This window comes from Centruroides sculpturatus, unplaced genomic scaffold (genome assembly GCF_000671375.1).
Source record: "Centruroides sculpturatus isolate CEXI.00-Female unplaced genomic scaffold, Cexi_2.0 scaffold1018, whole genome shotgun sequence".
Taxonomy (NCBI): Eukaryota; Metazoa; Arthropoda; class Arachnida; order Scorpiones; family Buthidae; genus Centruroides; species Centruroides sculpturatus.
In genome coordinates, this window is record NW_019385496.1 from 19,127 (window position 1) to 35,342 (window position 16,216).

At 35.9% G+C, this 16,216-nt stretch overlaps 1 protein-coding gene across 1 annotated transcript; it reads left to right on the plus strand.

The window, feature by feature from the left end:
• The first annotated feature begins 2,526 nt into the window (after window positions 1–2,526).
• Window positions 2,527–4,821, plus strand: LOC111639540. The gene is made up of 4 exons (XM_023385425.1): window positions 2,527–4,019; window positions 4,084–4,152; window positions 4,217–4,306; window positions 4,378–4,821. Exons 1-4 carry the CDS (start codon window positions 3,120–3,122, stop codon window positions 4,501–4,503), a joined length of 1,185 nt encoding a protein of 394 aa, XP_023241193.1. The 5' UTR covers window positions 2,527–3,119; the 3' UTR covers window positions 4,504–4,821.
• The last annotated feature ends 11,395 nt before the right edge of the window (window positions 4,822–16,216 follow it).

Consider the following 16,216-nt stretch of genomic DNA (forward strand, 5'->3'; position numbering starts at 1 on the left):
TCCATCCTCCACAGATACCTTATTTCCTGGGCGAGTTCTGTATACTTGCTGATTTTTACACTGCATGTGTACATTGTAAGTGTTTGGAACAGATATATCTATAATGTATGTGATTTTATTGTTTGTCAATGAGTGTGATGTCTGGTCTGTTGTGGTAAATTGTTTTATCTGTGATTATGGCTCTGTCGTAGTACATTTTGTGCGTGTTGTTTTCCAATACTGTCTGTGGAATATACTTGTAGTATGGTTCGTGGATGTCTGCCAATTTGTGTTTCTTTGCAAGCTCTTGGTGTATTATATTTGCTACTTGATTGTGTCTATGTAAGTAATCTGTCTGTGCCAAGAGCTTGCAACCAGAAGTGATGTGTTGTATAGTTTCTGGCATGATGTGACATTTTCTGCATGTGTCATTTGTGAGTGTTGTATCTTTGAGTATGTGTTTTCTGTAGTTTTTAGTATTTATGACCTGATCCTGTATGGCAATCATGAATCCTTCCGTCTCCCCAAAGAGGCATCCCCGATCTAACCAGCTGTTTGACGCAGTTTTGTCAACAAAATCCTGGGCCAGGTTGTAAGGATGCCTGCCATGGAGTGCCTTTTGAGCCCACGATTGCTTAACGGTGTCTATGCTATTTATATGTTGTGTCGTATCCATACGTTGTGAATGTAAATTTAATAGTGTATTATTTGAGTCTGCTAGAGTTACTGCTTTATGTAACTGTAATGTTTCTTGTTTTTTGTAGAAAAACTCTCAATGTCTGTATTTGTTTGTAGTGGAGGTTAACTATATCGATCAGGCCACGTCCGCCATCTTTACGTGGAGGGGTTAATCTTTCCATGGCGGATTTTGGATGATGATGTTTATGCTTAGTTAGTGTTGTTCTTGTTTTCATTTGGAGTTGCTCAAGATCTGTGTGAGTCCAATGTATAACTCCAAAAGAATAAGTGAGTACCGGGACGACATATGTGTTTATTGCTTTAACAACAACTTATTTCATCAATAAATGAAATACAAGCATAATAAACACAACAACTGTGATAAAAATATATAAATAAAACTTGAGATTAATAGACAATGTAAAAGTTCACGTCACACCGGGTTGCGGAACATTGCTCTAGATGACCTTGGCCAGAGGCACCGAGGTCAAAGTCACATGATATCTGCAGCCAATTACCGTGATGATTCAAATGGAAACATAATCTCTAATTGTTCCCATTTGAATCATTACGGTAATTGTGTTTGTGCTATTATTTAGCCGACTATTATTTATTTCTTATTAGTATAATCGCAAATTTAAATACAATGCTATTAAAGAAACAGGTAATGAGAATTGTATACTTTAAAATATAGGATAAATATGCCCGAAAATACAAGAAAAATTCCTTAATTTCGACCTTAGATGTAGATATCTCAACAGCCATTTGAGATTTGCATATTTTTGGCTACAGTAGGCTATATTGACGGTCAGTTTTTGTTATAATCGAGATTGGCTAAATAGAAATTCAGAAAAATGAGAGGAAGGTTTTCCAGAAATGTGAGAGACTGGGACGAAGCATATTATTAGGAAATGTGCCATAAATATTCCCTGTACCTTAATTAAGCAGAGCGCATGATTTATGGGAAGAAGTCGATAGAGGAGAAGGTGGTATTATGGAACCCCAATTACATTTTAGTGAATTGTAAACAAGGTATCATAACTACACCCACATTTATGGAATTATGGTATTTATGGTATTATGGAACCCCAATTACATTTTAGTGAATTGTAAACAAGGTGTTATAACTACACCCACATTTTTTGTGCGAAAAGTACTGGTAACTAGTAAACTAAACGTTCCTAATTGGATTTTTCGCTAGTGTAATTATAAGTATGGTTTTTGAAGGCTTTTGTACAAAAAGTCCGAAAGTAGGCTTAGAGAAAATCGGGTGGTAATATGGAACCTTACTGTATATTTTCAAAAAAATGCTTTAATGTAGCCAAAAACAAACAGGAAAGGACAAAAAATGTTAAATAATTACAAAATTATTTACTCCAATGTATTTTATCGCAAAAATGCTTTTATAATAGAAAAATATGACCTCCATCAACAATATAAATTCCAGCAGCTCTTTTTTGATATTTTCAGACTTTCTACCTAGTGTCTTTTTCCCAAATTGCTCTGGACGAATGTCTGATTGCAAAGAGAGAGTTCGGAGGAGTTGAGTTCCATTACTGTAAAAGCACCAAAGGGTCCGTATTTCACGCATCGCCATCTCGAATTAACTTATGTCTGTCAAAACCAAAATTTAAAAAACGTGAACATCACACAGATTAATATGTACCCCTAAGTCTCTGGAACGGAATACATGCACCCGTGAACCTACAACTACACGATTTATATTTTAAAAATAATTAAATTCACTTAGCATTCAAAACTTTTGAATTTTGAAAAAAATTCAAATTTGCTGATTAAATACGGACTACCGTTTAACTGAAGTAAAACGGGTTTTCCCCTTGCTATGGATGTCTGCCTAGTTCAGTTCAGCCATATTCCGCTACAGTTCGCCTTTATTATCAGTTTCAAATGGGGTGGTTCCATAATACCCGCAGTGTTCCATAATACCACCTTCTCCTCTACTTTTAAAATTAAATTTATATGGGAAAATCTGCAATTAAAATGGGAAAAAGCAAACAATATCGTCACGAAACTATTTTTAATTGGCTCTAAACTGAAAATGTTCGCGTAACTGGCTCTTGTGGTATCCATATCCTTTGAAGAGGAAACCTTCTACGTTGATCGATAATCAATCAATTAATTGATTGCTTTTCGAGCAAATTGATGACGCCAAATGGAATCATTTTAATTATTCTAGTTGAAATATCAAGTTGGGAAATTCAAATTGTAAGTGACGAATAGAACAGTCGATAACACATCGGTATAACGAAGTGCCCTATTTTACAAAATATTATACGGAAAGTCCATTAGTGTAGAAGATTACGGACGGCAACGTTATTATCGGAAAGTGAAATATTTTAACGAATTCTTGTCATTTATTGAATTTTTTTCTCGATAACGTCGTCATTCCTCTTTCCGCCGGCTGCCTATTTGGTAAAAGTTACGATTTTGCTCGTCCCAAAATGTCGTTTAGCCCTCTTTGCGCCCTCGATCCTTTAATAAAAGCCGGCAGAATTTTCGGTTTGCAACTGATAAGACCCTGCTCCTGCCATCGTCGCCATTCCGCCATTTTTGATTGCGCCTATCGCGTCTACGTTTTCCTGGTAGAAGTCCTGTTATGGAGTATCGCCGCGAAGCTAGTCGTAGACACCTTACACGAAGAAGTATTGTGTGCGGGTTGGAGTAGTGTCTACGGTCACGGTGCCCATATAGTTAAGATGACCTTCGTAGTGGTCGATCTGTACGTCGCCATTCAGTTTGGCATCGTGAAGAGAAACGTTTTCAGGTGGACGACTCGTAAAGTCTACCCTAACGAAGAACGTCATTTCGAAAACATGGAAAGTATCGTTTACTTGGGGCTGGTGCAGCTGTTTGTTTGGTTGATGGTCCTATCCGTAAACTTGGACTTGATGCTTATACCCGCCATGAAAACCCGAGTCTCCGATCCGTGGATTTTGTTGCTGTGCTCTTTGTGGAACGGTTTGTGGCAAATTTATACCTTTGGTCAGCTTTTATTCCTGTTTTTCTTCATGGCGATTTTGTTTAATTTGATATTCGAAAGGTTGAAATATATAGAATACGAATTAGCATCGCTGGGTATATTCAGCGAGAAGTTGAAGATACGATTAGAAGACGTGATGGACAGACATCAAGAAATGTGCGACACGTTTAGGGAAATTAACAATTCGTGGAATAACTTGACGCCCGTTTTGTATTTGGTTCTGAGTCATTTGACTTGCTATTTATGGTACATATTCCTATTCTCGGAAATGCCCAACAAAGAATTGTTAGGATTTGGTGCCGTGTTTTGTGCAGTCGGTTGCATCCTCATCGCTTCTTTGCTATCTCGCTTCGCATCTATGGTAAGTTCTCCATAAACTCATAGAAAAGCGGCGCCAATTGATACCGTGCCTTTTCGTTTCGCAGATTTACAGCAATTTCATTCAGATCGGAAGATTCTCGTCATCCGATCTTCCTATGGACTTCAAACTAAAGGTAACTTATTTTGGTACGTAAATTTGTAAATGTTTTCCGCATATTTTAACTCTTATTCTTTCAGATTCTAACTTTTATGAAAAGATTCGGGACAATGCCACTCGGCATATCAGTTGGAGGCTTCTTCTACGTGAAGAAGCACTTCCTGATGAAAGTTAGTCACACACTTTTTTAACATTGCTCTATTTTATTTTACGCTAATGCAATATCTTTTTATATTTTCAGTTCGCCCACTCTCTCTATTCCGTCTTCTCTTCCCTTTTGCAACTTAAAGATATGACTACAAGAAGGAAATGTTACGTCACTTCCACAAGAAACGTCACCTCTTTTGATGTATTCTTAGAGTTGTAGGGATGTACGGTCGCACTTATCGATTTATAAAGTGTAAACCATCCAATCAATAGAGAGTACGATTAATAAAAATCGTAACAGAAATAACGTGACTTTCGGTTTGCATCGGAAGTTCGTATTCAGTTAATTGGGGCCTCATGCCCTAATGTTTAGTATAGAGTACTCGCACTTGTTATCGGTGCCTTTGTTGCGCTGACCGCCATGTTTAAACAAAGTAATTAGAATGGACACTCCAAAGTACACAAAAGGAGTCTTTTTTCACTGTTTTCTTTGTGTAATATTTTATTTAATTTTATTAAACGTTAAATATATTTAAAATCGATATCGCTGATGTTTTTCAAGTTATTATGTTTTACTTACGTTAGTTAATGAATACAGTCATGATTTACGAGATGCCAGATCTAATTTATAATTATTTATTAAACTTAAAGTGCCACAACACTACGGAATTGTTCGAGAGGAATATAATTTCTTCGAATATGGCACGCTGTCCCTCGCAGAGCAGAGAGCACAGAGCAAATGTATAGAAAACGCAGTTATTTACAGATGTGTACGAAAATACAGGCCCGACGGCGAAGGTAAGGCACTATTTCACATCTGTACGGTCGAGTAGCAATGGATTAGATTCTTTTAAATTTTTTTATGGCGTTAAAGAGTTTATCCGTCTGGATTAATCCAGATTGCAGGGCCAGTTGTGGTCTTGTGGGAGGAGGAGCCGGTCGTCTTCCAACACATGGCACTCCAGAAAGTAGTGTCGTTCTCGATATGGCACGTTGCGCACACGGCAGAAGTCACGGTGATGGAATCTGTTGAACTACCGAGATGGACTAGGAGGATATTACTTTATGAGTGTGTGCGCCTTTTTCACGTATTGTGTCTTACGAAAAACATCGGAAAAGATGTTTGTTACTGTTGTCCCCGTCTTCCCTACCTCGATTACGCATTTGAACCTTCTCGAAAGATCGTTTAGACTATATTATTATAATTTAAATTAGTCTTCGATTAATAACCCTTCGAACCAAATATTTGGTATCAAAGGACTAGGCAATTTCTGAAATTACTAACACGCGATTTTTCCGTCGGTTTCGTTCATTCTGAGATGGAAAAATCGACGAATGTATTATATTTTCGAATGCACGTACAGTACAGTACAAAGCGAGAAATTTCCAATTTTATTAAAGAAAATTCTTCGGTCACTTTCGGACAAAGTCATCCCATTTATGAAATTCTCTCAGAACGTCTACGGATTTGGCACTCCGAGGAAAAGATCCTCTACCCTCGGTGGTTGCGTTACGAGAAGAAATGGCGGGTAACGAAAAGGCTTCTTGGTTGCGTTTAAATAATTCTGTTTCTTCTTTCANATTTAATTCTTACCTAATAAGTAGATAAAATAATAATAGTTTTATTTTTATAACAAAATTAATTACAATTAATTGTTTTCATTGTATTAAGACAATGACACTTTCTGCTCCTATTTGCTTTGTCTTTGTGATTTTTTTTCTTGGTTGTTTTACTTTGTATTTTGCTTTTATTTCTCTTCCACGCAGTTTTACATTAGGTAAAATTGATGTCAATCAGAATTTATTATGAATTATTCCATCAAATCCATTAGATAAAGCTACATTATCAAACATTATTTTTTATTGTTGTTTAATCAATGATTTCAATATTCTCGTAAACAATTAAATAATGGATTATTTACATTAAGAGGAACATATCTTACAATCTTATTCTGTCATTTAATTTTTTTTTTTTTATTTCTTGAAGATAAAAGAACTCAATTTTAATTAAATAATGTTAAAGTATTTATTTATTAAATTTTTAATTAGCGAATTAAAAGAAGCACTGCTTAATGTTATCATTCATTATTGTCAGTACATGCTAATCCCAAATACAATAAGGAATTTCTACTCTATACCCAATTACAATAAGGAATTTCTACTCTATGAATATACCTTTGAATTTGCACTATCTATTATAGAAACTTGAACTTTTTAATTTAATAAATGCATTATTTGGGCAGTTCAAAGCTTCCATTTAGAAGATCTAGTCTCAATTACTTGAATCTTTCATTGACTAGAAGCTCGAATTTTACTGTTCGTGCTAGTTGTATTATTGAGCTTGTTTTTCGGTCGACAATTATCTGGTTTCTAACAGGTCTGTGCATTTTTGAAGGGACCAACCCTTCAAAAATGCACAGACAAACAGAGAGCCAAGTATTTGTTTTCTATTCTCTCATTTAATCTCTATACAATAAATATTCCATACATTGCACTGTCGCAGGAGACCAACCCCTGCCAACTGCGCTAGCGGGGTAATTGTGTGGTAAGGATTAGTCTGTCACTGTGGGGATCTATCAGAAGGTGTGATTGTTATAGCAATACCGTTTGCAATCACTCGTCTATACTTTCCATTGTCGAATGGGTTCGTGACTAAAAGGAAATTTTGACCAGCTGTATAGCCTTAATATGCTAATTCCTTTGTGTTGACAATTGTTGCTACATTTATTTTTGGCATAGACCGTAAAATTTGAGAGAAATTACAAACGAGAGCAGAAAAGAAATCTTTATCTTCTTCTTTCGATGTCATTGTCTTTAACAATACTTAAAAACATTTTATTTTAGTGCAGCATTACTCTTGTACGGTAATACTTCGATTTAACGGACTAATTGCAGCTAGGGGTGTCGATTAAAGCCGGAACTCCGTTTTATAATGATGTATTTTCTTTTTTTCGAAGGCGCGTGTTAAAAAATTGGCAGATTAGTTTGTGTTTTACTTACGTACGAGAAGTTTAATTGCACAGAAAAGTTTTCTAAAATTAACAGGGTGTGATTTTTACATATGACATACTAAACGGAAATTTTGTTCGTTAAATCGGGGTTTTACCGTATCGAAGATATAAGAGCCGTTAAAGCGCCGATTATATTCTGTTCTTTTTTTATTTTACAGTGACAAGCCTGTTATTACGAAAGCACCCCTAACGAGCAAAGTAAGTGGACCAGTCAACGGAAACGAATGCTATTTTTGGAGAACCACGGGTTGCGTTTACGGTGACAAATGTCTCTACCATCATATAAAACAGAACAAAGGAATAGATAAAAAAGCCTGGCACGATAAAAAATAATATATTTTCCATATTTTAGATTATAAAAAAAATTTATAAACCCTAATAACCAGTAAAATCGTCATTAAGTCCGACCCCACTGGAGATACACACGATCCTCTTTATCTCACCAACCCTTTCGGCCTTTAACCACCAAAATTTGATAGCATCGATCCCCCTAATAAACAAACCTCCCTGCAAAATTTCAGAAATTATGGACAAAAAGCGCAGGAGTTATTTAACTTCAAAGAGGGTAAACATAATCGTGCCCCCCACATATATACACTAATAATCCATACATAGATAAAACCCCCGAATATGTTTTTATTTCTCGACCTTTCCCGAATCCAAAATTGTAAACATATGAGGGGGTGATTTTTGATCGCTCGCCTTATTTAATATAATCAATGTCTTTATTAATACGGCATGTGTGTTCTGTGTAGGAAATTATAGACTATAACGTCATTTTATTTTTTGTCGGTGAATCTAACAAATACTTTTATAAATTAATTGTTTTCTTATGTATGAAAATTAGTGTTTTAAAAAGTACAAACCATTATTTTGAATAAAAATGTAACGGATAATTAACAAAAATACGAAAAAATATTAAAAATTTCATGATTTTTCAATTAATTTAACAATCAAAACATTGTTAAAACTGCTGGCGTGGCGCCATCTGTTATGGTATTTAATTACTTATTAATATATAAAAAGTTTTTAAATAATTATAAAAAGCTTAATTTCGAGGATAAGGACGAGTTTTATATTTAAAATAAATTGTAAATGCTAATAACGAGTAAAATATTAAGACCGATCCCTTTCGACAGACGACGCCCGATCTCCCCACCCCGTCGACCTTTAATCACCAAAATTTCGCAGCATCGATCCCCCTAATACGCGAACCTCCCCGCAAAATTTCATAAATTTTCGACGAAAGGCGCGCGAGTTATTAAGCTTCAAACGGGGTGAACAAAATCGCCCCCTCCCCATAGATACGCGCAGGAAAAACATTTGCGAATTTTTTCATTTCTCGACGTTTCGAAGTCCCCGAGTAAGAAAATGTGAGAATCTTGGCGAAATGTAGGCAACGTTTTATGATGTTAAGCAAAGAGCGTAGAAGAGAAGTCAATTTTATTGTTTTATTACGCGGGTAAGAATGCAATATAGGTGTCGAGTTAGCTATACCAGATTACGATAAAATTCATGCAATTTTAAAGTTTTAGTAACGAAATATGTTATAAAATGTTACCTTAGAGTGTTCACTCGAAAAGTATGTCCTTTAAGTTGCGATTTTGACACAAATTTTACTATCATTTTTACGTTCTTCTCTGTTTCGTCAGCCAAGTCCTTGTAGTCTACCTAGTGTCTCGCAACAGCGTACATCGAACGTCGCGGAATAAATGTTATATCAATTTAATCATTAACATTTTAATTCGTATTAATTAAAATTGTTTTTAAATTAATAAATATATTTTACGTACTTTCGTATGCAAATCGCTTATTTTTCTTCTTGGCAAATTATTTAACTTTTTTACTTACGTGTACAGAATACGACGTTTTATTACAAGTGTTCATTTAAATAATAAATTTACTGAAATTATTCATCGAGTATGAATTATAATAAATTTTATATTCGTTTTAATATGTTAAAATTTATGAAAATCTTACATGAATGCTTCTTTTTTGGTTTAATAACAATTTAAATTGTTACGTTGTACAAACAACTAGTTATTTCAGTAGTCACCAATAGTTATAGGCCTATTTTAAATAAATTTTTGTCTATTTTATGACTTGTACGCGTATGTAAAATAGAAATAACAATTAAATGCATTCTGTAATTTCTTATATAGTTTTACCATTATACATAATAAGGACTGAAGAGGAGCGTTGACGCCAAATGCATTTCCTTTCATAAACAAACCAGCAACGAGTTGCTCGACTTTCCAGGCAACATTTAAAATTTTGGTGGCTTCATCTGTTATATTTTATTTTAAAAACCTCTTTATATTCTTTATGTTTTTAACTATTATAAAATGGCGAAAAGATTCATTTCGTAGGTAGGGATGGGTTTCGTAAAAACAATTATAAATAACAAGTAAAATCGTCATTTAAGTTAGACCCTACTGCAGATACGCAAGACCACCTTTCTCTCCCCACCCCTCGACCGTTAATCACCAAAATTTAATAACATCGATCCTCCTAATAAACAAATCGCCATACAAAATTTCAGAAATTATCGACAAAAAGTTCAGGCATTATTAAGCTTCAACGAGGGAGGACAAAAATCGAGCCTCCCCCACACACTAACATCCATTTACAGTTCTACACGGAAAAATAACCCGAATTTTTTTGCACTTCTCGACGTTTTAAGGTGTCCTAAGTCCAAAAATGTAAAAATCTTCGGGGGTCATTTTTTGACCAACCAGGTAGAGCCAAATGAAGATAAATGCTTCCATATAGAGAAAAGTATATTGTGTATCATTCTGAAGAACCATACATTCTTTCCCTCCAGTTTAAATATGTTAAAGAATGACTTCATTCTTATTTAACCCTTCAATATGGCTGTATAAAAGTGCAGATTTTCAATTGCCTAGAAACTGGAAGTACCCTTCGCTCGTTCCTTCATTTTTTGGCACAAAGATTTAAGGGTGTCTCTTCTCGGTATTAGCAACATCCATCTTTCTCAACTAACCGATTCTTCTAACGAAGATTATTCATTTAATTCGTAGCGAAGCGTAAACGGCCCGTTTTTTCCCCTATCTACAATACAAACCAGTATACTAGTGGGGTATTCTAAAGCCACGTAACACCCTCGAAGAAAGATATGTAGAAATTTACGAAGGGCAATAAGATAAAAGCTTCGTAATAGTAAAGTAACTAAAGGAGTTATTTTTTGGAGGGTTCTTCACGGTGCCATTTGCCCGGAGACGGATGTTTTCCTTAGAAAAATGGCTGCTCTTAAATCTAAACCAAGTGTCAAGGAATAAAGGAGCCGGAATAACCCCGGAGAGTTACACGAAATGTTATACCACCCACTAAACAGATGTTCTTGTAAATAATCACTGTCAGAACAAAACACTATTAGAAAAAATATCCGGAATTTACGATTTTAAGGTTTCTTCGAAGTTGTACTTGGAAGAAACCTTAAAATCATATAAATGGGGAGGAACATAAACAATTTACAATGGCGAATGTTAGAAGAACGAAAGGGTTAATTATTGATACATACGCGAAGAGATTTCGTTGAGTATAACTTATCGATTGGTCACAAATCATAAAAGAAATTACGTTGGTAGGACGACGAATGAATATATAAATATATTAATATAACTAAATATAACATTATACGAAGGTGACTCGAATATTAGTTTAAATTTTCGAGTACTTATTTTAAAGAATTCGAGGGTGGCACACCTATCTAAACACAGTTATACCAAGAATAAGTTTTTTAGTATAACTGCGCGCATCAAACTAGTAACATCTCGTAGCACCCGTAATTACCAGGGAGATAGTACGGTAATTAAGTCATCATAACGGATAACTAACAAAGAAAAAAACAGAATAAAAATGTATATAACTTAATGACAAATCGCACCGTAGTCAGTTAACATACGGAAAAGAGAAACCAAAAGCAGTTTTGCTCCTAGATGCGCGGTAGTCAATTNTCTTTCTCCCAAGTGCTTAAAAGGTGTGATGTTCCTTTCTTATTTTCTCTTCCTTTCGACGTAGCCACTGTTCTCTTCTCTTGTTTATGATTTTCTGAAAAGATCACGTTTCTGTAACTAATTTTCAGCGTGTTTCCATCTGTGACGTTTTCTTCGTTTTCATTTTTCGCGTAATCGATGTCACGTTTCTTTGTCAATGTCTTTTCGTCGTCGACACTCGCTTGTTTGGTCAAAATTTGTGAAACGGTAAGCGAAAGTATGAAGTGAAACGCGAATAAAGTTCTTCCGTATTTCGAAATGCTTATTTTCATTGTTAATTCTTTCGTAATAGTTAATAATTATTGTTGGTATTTAATTGTGATGTAAGCTTAAATTACGCTGAAGTCGCTAAAAGTCAATAGATTTAAAACTTAATAAGAATAATATTTATCGAATAATAATTTAATATAAACAATGCATTTAATAATTTAGTAATTAAATTGATTTCTTCGTCATCCGAACACCAGCATTGTATTCGAACAATGAATTTGAAGTTCGTTGCAAGGAAGATTTCACATTGTGATGTTGATTTAGCTCAAATTCCTGATTTATTCATACAGAATCAGTCCAATATACGTAAAGATTAGGCTACTTCGTTTCTAAATGGCGCAGTCATCAACATCCCGAAGTTTACTCAGCCGATCCTTACAATTTTATTAGTGAAGTATAATTTTTGTTAAACGTGAAATGTCACTACGGATGATATCCGTTGTGACCAGTGGAGTAACTAAGATTTTGTTCAGGGGATAATCCGGGTGATCGTAATCGAGCATTCACTTTTTTATTATAATAATAAATGAAATAATTGATCGATATTGGACTATTAATAAATAATGTGTATTGTGTATATAACACACGGCATTGCTAACTAAGCCGAGCCAGTTTAGCCATCTCGTGGACACACGTAGCTACGGTTTTGAGTAATAAGTTAATTTTACAGATAATTGTATTGTAAAGGTTAAAAAAACCAAGACGAAATATACTTTAAAGCGTACAATATTGGAAACTAAATACAAAAGAAAGTTGTACGAAGTCTAAGTCTAAAGCCAAACTCTCAGCAATTCATTAGTAAACACCAGCCGAGTAGCCTGGCAAGTGCCACGAATTTCCATAACTTGACGTAAACGAATTCTTCGATAACCCCGCCATAGTGACGGAAAGGCACAGATTTATGTGACGCAATGTTTAAGATATGGGTAACGAACCTATGACACGAAAAGAGAAATCATCTGGCACGTAACATAACATACGATTTCGATTTATCATTTGTCTTTTTCAATCATTCTTTTGATTTATCACCCGATCATCATTTTTTTCCACCAGTTTTATTCTAATTAAAGCATATTCCTTTAATTTTTAAATGTCGTTATTCGAAGTCTAAAACTTTGGCACGCATAAACATCTTTAATTAAAGCTAAGTATGCTTACAATATGTCACGCGGTCTCAAAAAGGTTCGCCATCCCTCACAGAGCAAATGTATAGAAAACGCAATTATTTACAGATGTGTACGAAAAAACAGGCCCGATGGCGAAGGTAAGGCACTATTTGACATTTGTACGGTCGAATAGCAATGGATTAGATTCTTTCAGATTTTTTGTGGCGTTAAGTAGAGTTCATCCGTCTAGATTAATCCAGATAGCAGGGCCAGTTGTGGTCTTGTGGGAGGAGGAGTCGGTCGTTTTCCAACACATGGCACTCCAGAAAGTAGTGTCGTGCTCGATATGGCACGTTGCGCACACGGCAGAAGTCACAGTGATGGAATCTGTTGAAGTACCGAGATGGACTAGAAGAATATTACTTTATGAGTGTGTGCGCCTTTTTCACGTATTGTGTCTTACGAAAAACATCGGAAATGATTTTTGTTACTGTTGTCCCCGTCTTCCCTACCTCGATTAAGCATTTGAACCTTCTCGAAAGATCGTTTAGACTATATTATTATAATTTAAATTAGTCTTCGATTAATAACCCTTCGAACCAAATATTTGGTATCAAAGGACGAGGCAATTTCTGAAATTACTAACACTCGATTTTTCCGTCGGTTTTGTTGATTCTGAGATGGAAAAATCGACGAATGTATTATATTTTCGAATGCACGTACAGTACAAAGCGAGAAATTTCCAATTTTATTAAAGAAAATTCTTCGGTCACTTTCGGACAAAGTCATCCCATTTATGAAATTCTCTCAAAACGTCTACGGATTTGGCACTCCGAGGGAAAGATCCTCCACCCTCGGTGGTTGCGTTACGAGAAGAAATGGCGGGTAACGAAAAGGCTTCTTGGTTGCGTTTAAATAATTCCGTTTCTTCTTTCATTTTTTTTTCTGCTGTTTCTCAACATCAGTTCTTTGATCGAATTTCTCTTATTTCTACGTGTGAAGTAAACTGCCAGACACAGGGAGGTGAAGAGCAGCAGAGATGTCACGGTTACGGCCAACATTCGCCACAAGGTCCTCTCAACGTATCGTTTGTCTTTCGCAGCTACGTGTGTGACGTTATAGTTTCGGGTGTCATTTTCCATTTTTTCTATCTATTATAGAAATCGGAATTTTCTCCTCTATTTTCCAAACGTTTTTGTCTTCAGAATCATTCTTCTCTGGTGTGTTGAAGAGATCTTCTAATTTTCTCCTCTCTTTTCTTGGATTTTGTCAATTGTAATTAATTTTCCACGCGTTTTGACTTCATTAACTCTTTGCGTAATCGATGTGGCTTGTCTTCGTCAAAATCCTTTCATGGTTGGTATTCTCTTGTTCCGTTAAAATTTGTGAAACGGTAAGCAAAAGGATGAAGCGAAACATGAGTAATGTTCTGTCGTTGCTTATTTTCGTTATTAATTCTCGTGAAATAGTTGATTATTAACGAACAATATTATTAATTGTCGAGTATATTTGATTGTGATGATACTCGAGAACAGTAAGAATCCAGTAATAACACTTTAATGGTCTTCCTCAGGTTTTAAAACCAGTAAGATTCGAACTTGGAAGGCAACGAACAATATTTACAAATTATTTTTTTAAAAAACCTATGGAACCTATGGAACAACATGGTCAAAAATTATTTTAAAATTTATGGAACAACCTAAGCGCATGTATACAACTTTTATCCGTGTATGTTACCATGGCGATAGAACTATATCAATAGCATAAACAGTGAATAATACGATATAAATAAAGGTACAGAAAAGAGGTGTTAACTGCTGGTGTTGCCCGTTTTTTTCGTAACAGTATCTCCATGCATAGAAAACAATGGTTTGTGTTAATACAGTTGCCATGTAAGCCTGGTTTGTAAATTTCTAATGCCTCAAAGGTTTCAAAGGTGTTCAATTCGATGTGACAGTCTGATCAGTTTGGCTTTATGTCGGGTCTGCGGCATAGGTGAGTAGGGCGGTGGTGCGTCTTTTGTTAGTGATATCATATCTGTGCTCCTGTATTCATTTACTTAGAGAGCGTTCGTGGACCCAATGTATACTAAATCCCTTTGAAATCTGTTGTCTGAGGGAACCACGTATATGACCGGTGCCTGACTTTTGTCGGTCCTGTCTTTGCCGTTGCGCAATAGCCCATATACTGTGTTGGATCTCCTATAGGCAGTCTTTGTGCTCTATTATAAGCTATGTCAGCTAAGTTATACATATATAAGAAATTGGTATTAGCCTTGACTAGGGCTAGAGCTAAGTTTAGATTCGTTGTGAAATGCCAGATGAACAATGTGTTTCCAAGGGCTTTTATCTAAGAAAGTTATGTTTAAGAAAGGCCGTAGGAATATCAAGAAAAATCATGTACTCTAAACTCAAAGGCTTAATTAAAGTGGAGAATCAAGTCTACGAGCAAAATCCTGCCTTACTGTGTGAAGTGAGCAGGAAAGTAACAATTTTCCAAGAGATACTTCAATGAAGCCTGGCAAAGAAGTATCAGAAGAAATTAGCCTGGATTCTGAGTAAACAGAAACCTCGCAATGAATTCCACACCACGTCTTTAATTTGTTGGGACAACTTTTCACCCCAGAATATCTCATTCACATTCTAATACAGGTATGTGCTATGTGTGTGCCAGGTGACTCCAAAATACAACTTGAAGGAGTGATGCCAGACATCGAAAGCCTCATCACGCGTATGACGGGTGTCCACAAGGAATACTACTGGTGGAAAGCCGCCTTCAAAATCTGGTCTACCAATAACCGGAACCGGGATGACAGTTTCTGGCGTCTTCTAAGAAGATCCAAGAAATGCTTGTTTGATGAACTCATCGTACTCAAGGCAGATAAAAGCAGGGCTCTTGTCTTATTGAAAGAGGACACTTAGAAATCCTTGATGCAGCGGTACATCATGGACACAGACTGTGAACCCGTCAAGAATGGGTACCTAAACAGGTTACACGCGCGAGTGAAACGATTCACGCAAACTCCCTTGGCCAGGGCGTGGAAGTTAAACAGGGCTGTGGTCGCCTCATCGGATAAACCTAGGCTATTTGCGTTCGCAAAAACGCATGAGCCTATATCCTCTCTGAGTCCCGTTCTAGATAAAGCTAGGTCTCCTACTAGGTTGTCAGATTGGTCACTACAGAACTTTATATCTGAGCGCTTGAATGGGTATCCTTGGAATGTCAAGAACTCCACGGATCTAATAGATATCTTGCTGCAACTTAGGGTAACTAACGAAGCCTGTATTACCGTCTTTGATTTCGTCTCACTATACCCCTCAATCAAAATACAACCATGTTTCTGTGCGCTTAGAGATCTGTTACTAAGCAGCCCCGGAGCGAATGCGCAACGTAAGCTTGTATTAGAGCTAGCACATCTTTTGTGCTATACCTCATTCTTCTGCTTTAATAGCAATACAGACTTACAAAATCGGGACATACCTATGGGCAACCCCCTGTCAGGAAATTTACGCGAGTTATTAATTCGGCTG

What these genes read in the sequence shown, in the direction of transcription:
- LOC111639540 (XM_023385425.1), top strand. Translation starts at nt 3,120, where the DNA reads ATGTCGTTTAGCCCTCTTTGCGCCCTCGATCCTTTAATAAAAGCCGGC. An exon ending in TATCTCGCTTCGCATCTATG is followed by an intron (nt 4,020 to 4,083) that starts GTAAGTTCTCCA and finishes TTCGTTTCGCAG; the next exon opens with ATTTACAGCAATTTCATTCA. An exon ending in AGAAGCACTTCCTGATGAAA is followed by an intron (nt 4,307 to 4,377) that starts GTTAGTCACACA and finishes TTATATTTTCAG; the next exon opens with TTCGCCCACTCTCTCTATTC.